Source organism: Rhamphochromis longiceps, linkage group LG4 (assembly GCF_057381845.1).
Source record: "Rhamphochromis longiceps isolate RC_006_pf linkage group LG4, R_longiceps_female_GT1.1, whole genome shotgun sequence".
NCBI lineage: Eukaryota > Metazoa > Chordata > Actinopteri > Cichliformes > Cichlidae > Rhamphochromis > Rhamphochromis longiceps.
Genome location: NC_140560.1, coordinates 14355528 through 14365017, shown reverse-complemented (window position 1 = coordinate 14365017; position 9490 = coordinate 14355528). Strand labels below are relative to the sequence as shown.

The 9490-nt window shown below is 41.3% G+C and overlaps 1 protein-coding gene across 2 annotated transcripts; it reads right to left on the bottom strand.

Moving 5' to 3' along the window:
- Positions 1–278: 278 nt before the first annotated feature.
- Positions 279–6433, bottom strand: il2rb (interleukin 2 receptor, beta). Of its 2 annotated transcripts, none has more exons than XM_085403423.1 (10): positions 6210–6433; positions 5536–5633; positions 5282–5414; positions 5062–5128; positions 4882–4972; positions 4602–4747; positions 3222–3417; positions 2930–3053; positions 2737–2815; positions 279–1471 (listed from the first exon to the last, which is right to left on the bottom strand). In XM_085403423.1, the coding sequence occupies exons 1-10, from the start codon at positions 6212–6214 to the stop codon at positions 746–748; spliced, it is 1665 nt and encodes a 554-aa protein (XP_085259549.1). In that variant the 5' UTR covers positions 6215–6433; the 3' UTR covers positions 279–745. The 2 variants fall into 2 exon arrangements, with proteins under 2 accessions (XP_085259549.1, XP_085259550.1); XM_085403424.1 differs by having other exon boundaries at positions 2930–3032.
- Positions 6434–9490: the final 3057 nt, after the last annotated feature.

Genomic DNA, 9490 nt, shown 5'->3' with positions numbered 1-9490 from the left:
TTCTTGCTATGATACCAGTTATAGGTTCCAAACCATCTAAACAAAAGACCAGAAGTGTGAAAGTGAAACCTACATTAACCGATTAGCATGTAAACAGGAAAGCTTCTCTACTTTTATAGCAACAGCTGATTAAATGACTATATATGTTATATAAAATTGGCCTTTTTCATAGTTTATTGGCAAAGAAATATCACTGGAGTTCCCCTTAGACCTATGTAGCTTTTTGTTTCTTTATTAATGTTCCTTAATGCCAAAACTCAGATCAGCTTGCTGAATGGGAGCTTTCCAACAAAAATACATTCACCACTAGCATTCAGCAGCTATACAGCTACATGTCTGATGGAAGGAAACGATAGAAAGAGTATTACGCTCGCTTTCACCATGATTACACTGGGTGATTGCCGGCACACTTGCCATAAAGCTTTATAAAGTAACGCTTTGCTTCTGGAAGCAAGTCTAAGCACTCAGCAGCCATGCTGAAACACATTCAGGCACTTATTTAGGCACTTGTAATCAAAACTGCACAGCGATTTGCCGTGTATCCCGCTCGTGCTCAACATCTTTGTTGATATGTCAATTTTGCATTTTCTTTTGTGCTCTAATGTCTGCAAAATAACTCGTACACGAATAAATCATGTAGGCGATCGTGGAATTCGTTTCTTTGTCAGACTAGAAGTTACACTTTGTTTGTTGTGTAAACAGAAGAAGTTTTAATTGACTGCACAGAAACTCTAATTGCAACTTTTCAGATGGATTTGTTGCTGAATGTTGCCTGCAGCTCTTTCAGTGTCAGGTAGCCGGTTTTACCGGGCTCCATGGGCATGGAGGAAGATCTGCACATGGCGCCAGGCACGAGCCAGGCTGAAGAGCTATCATCGCTAGCAGCTGTCATGGGTGTATCCTCCTGATGGCTGTCAGAGGACATCTGTGGTTCAACAAGGAGGCTGGGAGGTGTTGGAGGAGAGAAGGCGGGGCATGTGTGTGGAGGAAAGCGTACAGGAAGGATGAGGAAAGGAATGTTGTGATCATCCAAGAGAAATTGCTCTCCTCCTTCCATGTACCTTTCTTCCTCATTGTCAGCTTCAAGTTCGATTCCGAAGCCCGAGTCTGGGCTCTGCGGCTCCCTCTTCAAACTCTCGTAGGTTGGAAAACCGCAGAGCGAAGGGCAGAAGGACGGGTGAAAATCATCGTGGTAGGTAAAGTAGGCCGGGGTGGGGTCAATGCATGCGAAGCCACCGGAGGAGCTGGAGGTGAAATAGCTCCGGTTGGAGAAGATGGATGAAGAGGCGGAATTGTTGACGATGCCGCTGGTGTCTGAGTTCTGGAAGTGAAGCAGGGCGCTGCTGGAGCTGGAGGAGGGAGAGGTGGATGGGACTACGTCAAAGTCCTCACACACCTCCACGGGGGAGATTTGGTCGATGGGCTGTGCTGTGAAGAACGACTCTGAAACTGAGAGCGGATTCAGCCATTTCTGTGGGGGGGAAAACACTCAGACTATAATATTCACCCAAAGAATCACACAACAGTATCAGAATGTGTGTATGTGCGTCACACTCTGAAACTGAACAAACTGAAAGGTGAATTAGCACTTTGCATAGTAAGGACAGGTTTCACGAGTGAGCTTAAGTGCATTTTTAGAATATTTTGCTTGAACAAGGGTCAAAATCACGGAGCAGGAGGGATTAGGAAAACTTATCTTTTGCTCCCACTGATGCAGCCATTAACATCTGTTCTAATTTCCCCCTCAAATTGTTTGAATTTCACATTTTCATTGCAGAAATTAGGCTGTCCACTTAACAAAAAGGCTTCAAACCAATTGCAATCCAAGATTCTTGGTACCTGCACTCGCTGTTTAAGCATATGTGTAGGACAGACAGACAGTTACAGCACCATGGGAAAAACTGCTCTAATAATAAAAATGCTGTTCTCGTTTTGTTCAGTTTGAGGACAACTGTTAAAAATGTCTCATTCTTAATGATCCGTATGCATCAATGATTATTTTATGAAATATGGTGCTTTTTGGATGCTCAGACTCACATTTATTTAAATGCTATATGTATTTATGAAGTTACTTTGCTCAGTAGAAGTTTGTGTGAGATTTTGAATGCAGAATTGAAGTTGTGCGTATGTTTCTGTGATGGTATTACTCGTTTTTTCCCATAAAAGGATGTCAGCAGTTCTCTTTTGGGATACCAGCCTTACAGTTTGTATGATGTAGAGTGAACATGCGCAGTGACAGTTTAACTGGTTGAATCTTGGCGAATGTGCCAGAAAGCAGAAAACTAGAACTTTACAAAGTATTTCAGGTGTGGCGGGAATCCAAACCCATCGCCACAGACAACTGACGGGAGTGCGGTTCAGGTCTTTCTCCCTTTGTTGTGGGCTGTGGGAATCAGCGCCTTTGATGAAGAGCTAACTTTATGACATTTTATCATTTTAATCAAACTTCATTGTCTTCATTTAATAAACATTACTGAGAAGGAGAAGCAGGTCATAAACTAACACCGTGGCCTTTGCATTATATACTTATATGTTGTTTTGATCCACATCTAAAGTGAACAAATTTAGCCAGCGAACAGCGCACACACTCACACTTAAACAGTTAAAGGTCCCATGAATACCACATAATATACTACTTGCTGTGTGTTGACACCTCTGCAGTGAAGCGGTCTGTGTTGCCTGCGGCTGGATATTTTGATAAATGGATTGTTAGTCGAGAACATTTATTATTTTTACCTTTAGGTTTCCTTCGTGGACAGAGTGCAGCGACTGGAAATACTTTGAAGGGTTCGGTACTGCCTTCCCTTCGAGCAGCCTGAAACAACATGGGGTCGAGCGTGTATATCAGATATACAGAGTGTGTAGATATACACACATACATGCAAACATATGCGCACTCTGATAACAGCCAAAGTCACAGTTTACTCACCCCCTGGTGTTGCATCTTTTGTAAACGACCAGCACAACAACAATAATGAAACACACGGTGCCGAACAGTCCCATCTTCACCAGTGAAGACAGACTAAATCCCTCTGAAACAGAGAGCAGACAGACTGAACATGCACAAATGTACATATTCAGTTGACCTTTACTTTGTTGCCTAGACAACGAAGCAGACTGGATGCATCCTTTTTTCCAGCTGCACTTATTCCCAATGAAAAGGTTGAACTGTGATGCTTTTAAGACTGACAAGAGATAAGCAGAGTGTTCACCAAGCTCACCGTTTACACTGTTTGTGTTGTTACCAAGGTTGTCCGATGAATTCACTTTCCAGGATGACGCTGGACTCCAGTGGCTCCAGTGGCCGTTATATCCAGATTTTTCAGTTTTAACTCTCACTCTGACGTCCCCATGCCCCTTTAGTTCAGACAGAGCTAATCTCAGCTCTTTGTCTGGTGTTTTGAAATCTCTGGCCTCCTGAAAAATTGAAAATTCAAGACAGGGTCAAAATAAAGGAATAAAATACAGAAATACTTCTCCAGGCTTCTTAAAGGACAATCAAAGCTCTTCTTTGGATGTTTGCTGCCTTTTATTCTGTTCTCTGTCAGGATGAGGTCCGAGCTCAGGGGAGGCCAATCCATGACTGATCCTCCATTGTGTGTGTTTTTTCTATCAGGTATGCTTTTACTGCATTGGCAGTGTGTTTGGGATCGTTGTCATGCTGACAAATCAATCAGACACTTTCCAGGTGGTGTTTGATGGTGAATCAAACCCTGATGGTGGTTTTCTTTGTTGATAATTCAGTTTGACAAGATCTCCAACACCATGGGCTGAAAAGCAGCCCTAATCCACGACAGAGCCTCCGCTGTGTTTTAGAGATCACCTCCTCCATACATCCTTTTTGAATCTAAAAATTTCAAATTTTCTCCCTTTTTCCTTTTGTTAAGAATGTCTTCATCTACTGCAGATAGTATTTAGGCCTGCCAACTTCCTCTTTTGTCCTTTGCTTTTACACGTTTATCAGTTTTTTAAGCTTATGGCTTTTTGGAGTCTTTGGTTTTATTCTTGTCCTACCGTATTATCTGATGTGTTTTTGTAACAGGGTTCTGGCAACAACGTGCCTAAAATACACCATTTAAAACATTTTTTTGTGCCAAATTCATCTGAACATGATCAAATACAAGGACTGGACTAAAAATGAATGAAGAAGCAGAAGATGTCCAAAGCAAAAGCCTGAAAAATCTTGAGAAAGCCTGGGAAACTTTGCTCAAGTCCTCTTTAAGACCCAACCCATCAAAAAATACCCAGAAAATTCTGATTCTTTTGGAACTGAGATGTTTAATAATCCTTATAACAAAACATGTTTTGCTGTATCATGTTGTTTATGATATATTTTTATAATTTATTTATTATATATTTTTTCTATCGCATTTCATACATTGGGCATTTTCAGCAACATTTCGTTAAGAACAATGTTAATTTTAGACCAAAAAAAAGAGTTTTGTCCATAACGTTTTGAAATCATGGCAAGTATTGCTAATGTTGATAAGATGAGGTCTCAGAAATTGATGAACATGTGGCAAATATGATACAAATGGCTTTATTGATTTACTCAGTAATTTGTCTAAAAACTCTGTTACTGCATGTATGTAGATGCTCACCGTCCAATCTTGGTCACTGGTTTTGGTCTGGATATGGAAGTAAAGGGCTGACAAGTACGGTAAGATTTTTTCGCCTGGGCTCCACGTTATGTAGAGGTCTGTGCCGTTGATGCTGACATTGGGAGCACTTGGAGGATTCATTATAACTGCATACACAGACGCACAAACAAGGCAGATTATTAAATGTTGGTAATTGTTGCAGTTATTAATCCATCGTTGTAACTTATTCCAACTGTGCGGTGTATCAACAACAATTTGAATAGAAGTCAGAGCTACTCACTGCAATCTACTGGGCGATAGTTTATTAGGGCCTCCACTAACACTCCATTACAATTCACACTAAAGTTCAGTCTTTTAAAAGGATTTAAAGTCTGGAAGAAAGCAATAAACCATTAAACAATGAGGATAGAACTTGTGTGAGTAATCCAGTTTGCCATGTTTGCATGTGTCCGATACTTACTTTGTTTTCAAAGACAATACTGCAGCCAAACAGAGAGTTCTCATGTTGTTCAAGCTTGCATTTTTGGCTAGATGAGAAAAGGACACAAAAAGGGCAAAATCTTCACTTAGCACTGACGTTTTGTAGCCAAACTGTGACCCATGATGTTCCTTTTTGTAAAATTAAAACCTTTGTCCCCCAACTAATACACACAGTTTTCAGTATGTCAGAAATATCTTACATATACAGGGCAGGACTGCCATGTGTCCAGATTGTCATCACACCCGAAAGCCAACAGTCTGCACCGGGACCCACGGCAGAGCTGTTCAGCGTGCAGCTGACATTGTTGTAAAAGTCATTTGCACAGGAAAGTCCTTGAGTAACAGAGACACAACAGAAAACAGGAGTTGGGATAGTGTTGCTTTATCAGTATCACGAGACTTTACGTTCAGATTAGACTGAACTCTGTGTGCACTCAAATATATACACTCATACCATGTGAGAGTCTGTGGGAGTGGGCCGCATGCACTGAAATGATAACTATCAGGAGGTGTGAGCACAGCAGCACCTCCATCGCTGCGAATGTGGTATGACTGTAGGCAGAGAAGAGCGGTCATACACTGAGCGTTAGAAGGGCGAGAGGAATAAAAAGTTGTAAATACACCAGCTTAGACCTGGAAGTCAGCTAAATACAATCACCACAAAGCTTCTAGGAAGGGCAATATTCACAGCTTGAAAAGCTGTGGCAATATATCAACTGTGTTTTACAGTAAGGACCTCCTCTAAGCCATACTGTTAATGCAAGCAACACCTTATCTAGTTTACAGTAGCTGACTTCATACTTTGCAGTGTGTGTGGCTTTATGCTAATGAAACAAATGAGAGAAGATGAACAAACCAGTCTAAAAAAAACCTCGGGGAACATTATGTGACCTGAAAGAGATGAATCTTCCCATCACGCTATTTTGACTCCAAAAACTCACTAAAACTATCCAGTACAGTAAAAAATCATCAACTCCAAGCTGAAAGACACACTTGTGTTTGTGTGTATGTACTTTAAAATTATTACATCAGCAAATGATTGTTTTTATTAATTAACATAGTAATCCCCCCCCCCCCCCTCCCCTTAAACAGGACTAATAAAAAATGTTTGAAGAAGTAATAAATTACCTCATGAGTCTTGGTAGCAGGTGGTCAGGAAACACATTGTTGCTTCCTCTTTTGGACTGACGAGAAGATTTCCTTCTGTTCCTTTCTATTTGAACATCGCCGTCTTTTCTGGTGCTGTCGTTCTGTCACTCACAGTCATCCCCCTGCCTCCTCCTCCTCACCCCTCCCTCTTCTCTTAAGTGCCCAGTGATATTTTCCACTTGAAACCACAGCTTACAGGGGCTTACAGGAAGCTTCGTGCAGCGGTGAGTGATAATGAGAGACGATGGGCCGGGGTGGAGAGTGAGATGATGATGGTGGTGGTGGGGGCGGTGGGGGCTTGGCTTGTTGTACAACACCTCCTTCTGCTCACCACCAGCTGCAACTGCTACCTGAGGCCCCGTTGCCTTGTTTAAGGTAATAATAATTGTACCGAAAACAAGAAATCCAACCACATCCTGTTTCAATCACAATTGTAAAGTGGGTTGTATAAAGAGAAACTCGCGAATTGCTCTATGAAGTGGTTTATGTCAATGAAACTCATCTTAAAAAGGACATTCAAAGGATTATATAGGCTAAAGCTACCCGATTTAGAATCGTGGGGTTATTTAAAAATGCAAACGCGAGAAGCTGTGCATGAAAACCGCTGCTGTTACAGCCGCAACCGCTGCAGACACATACTGAAGTACTTCCAAAGAGACAGAGAGTAAAGGAGGTTGAAAGTTAAAGCAGCAGACAGCTCTTCAGTCAGTGGCCACCAGGCATTTCTGTAGTCAAAGGCCACCTGTTATTCCGTCTCACTGTGTCAAACGTTAACCCTTACAGCGAGGGCTATGTGGCAGTTGTTAATGGTGATATGGGGCAAAACGGTAAGCAAGCGAGTTTCTAGAAATACAAAATGACGAGCTGGAAGGGCATCACTTGTTATACAGCACAATCTGGTTAATTTGCACCTCAAAAGGTTGTCACAAGAAAAGTGACCGTAAGAAACCAGAATTTGTCTTTGTGCATATTGCCAGTAAAATCCGAAATATATAAAAACAATACCAAACAAGCTAAACGTGATAGGTAAAGTTGAAAAAAAGAAAAGAAACAGAGAATCTCCTGTTTAACAAGACACACAAACTTTTGTAGGTTTGTAGGTTGCGAGCACAGTGATTGTGCAAACCAAATCAGTGAGATCAATTTAAGTTTGCAGAACGTTTTTGTTCATCTTTGTCTTAAAGGTCATCGGAGGCCATTGTGTAACTTGCCTTTATACTAATCATATAGGCCTACAAACCACACGCACAAAAAAAACTTTCATGCAGAACATTACAACTGTTGCGACACAGTGTTTTTGAACTCAGCTATACTTTGTCTGCCTGAGTGGGCTTAGGCCTGCAGTAGTAGGCCAGAGGGTGATGGCGTGATGCAGCCGCCACGGGTTCCTGCAGTTACTTAGGTGTCAGCATCAGTGAGAACCAGCGAGACGAGAGCAGGGGAGGGTTTAAATGTGCAAAGGAGCGGGGGGGTTGGTGAGCGTATATGACACTCACTGAAAGGTCAAAGTCCGCTGTGCCTGTGGCAGGAAGTCGTCGAAAAGACCATAGAGATGTTTGTGCTCGGAAGGCAACAAAATCATCATACCACAACCATAGTGGGGAAATGTTCAGTGGCGAGAAGGTGAGAAGAATAACAAGGGAGGGTATACTCATAATACGAACCCTACAGCTCTATAAAACAAAGCACAGTGCTGCTCTTGAAAACTACTGGGTTAACACTGTTTCAAGATTAGTTCTCCTAACTGACAGAAATACATCATTTATTGACTCATCCCCCCCAACAATCAGACTCAACTAATATAACCCCCCCAATAAAATTATGAATTATCTTGCATAAATAGGCTGTTGATTTTCTTTACTCATTTCAGGTATTACCAGCAAAATAGTTGCATGTTTGATCATCTTGGAATTTACCCAGATGTATTTATTTATTTAGACAGCGATTGTGACACCCCCCCCCCCCCCCCCCCCCCAATGTTCAGCACAAAGTTATGCAGATGCATACATTCATATACAGCATTATTGTACATGCTTTAACAGAGCTAAACTCACCAGTTAACCTAACTGGTGGGCTGTGGGAGAAATATTTGATATTGTTGGGACAGGGAAAAAATGCAGGGTCCGTGCAAAACATCCCCAACTATCAGATGTTTCCAGACATTGATGGTAAATGTGCTGCAGTGTTATTCAAGCTTTGGACTATCGACTTCACTGATGAACAACAGCGTGTGGGGCCAAAGACTAGATAAGTTGCAAATGTTCAAAACAAATGTGGTAGATAGCATAAGTGCCCTCTTATCTGTAGTTCCATCAAGTGAACAACCCAATGTGTTGGGCCAAAGATAGCACAATCCTGTCAGAATTCATGCACTACATATGTATATGGTGTATATATGTGTAGTTTCCACATATATAAGTATATATATGTGTGTGTGTGTGTATACACAAAATTTATATGCAACTTAAAATAAACAGAGAAAAAAAAAACGTAAAACATGTTAGCTTGCTGTGATAAACCAGAGCTAGCAGCTAGCAATGCTGGATTCTCTGTAAAAGGGAACATGGCACCACAACGCGGAACTACACACTGAAAGCATGAACCACTGGACTTTTAATTCATCATAGTGAACTGATGACATTTTGTATCTACATTAAACTTCTGCAAAAATGTCAAATTAGCTTCACACAGGCTTCATAACAGATGAGCTCAGACATGAAAGCTGTACTATCTGCTGATCAGTTCACACTTAACACATTCAGCTAGAGCTGAATTTGACAGTTTATGCATTGTCTAGTCAGCATATACAACTTCAAAGAGACCCCTCCACCTCCTATCTTTGTGTAGTAAAGGATCAGATTGCTACTACAGATACTTATTATATAGGTCTGGGTTGACAGGAGAGGCAGGAGGTTGTGACAAAAACACAAGTTTCAGTGGTTTGTGTTGAAACCACCTCCATTCTACTGCCTTTACACATCACACAAAGAGCCAAATAACCGCTTTAGCTACTACTGTCATTTACAGACCCAGTTCTCCAACACTGTAATCCCTAACAGTTGTCCTAGCTCATAACTAATAAGCTCATAACACTCAAATGTCGTTTTGTAGTTGAGCAAACTATAAAGTAGTGAGCTCTGTTGGCTTTTATGCAGCTTTAATTGAATAGGGCTCAATATTTTTTAGCTAATTTTTTTGGAAAGCTCAAAAAGTTTAAGAAGCTTAGTTTAGTGACGTTCTGGTGGGTGGAGTCTTGTCGC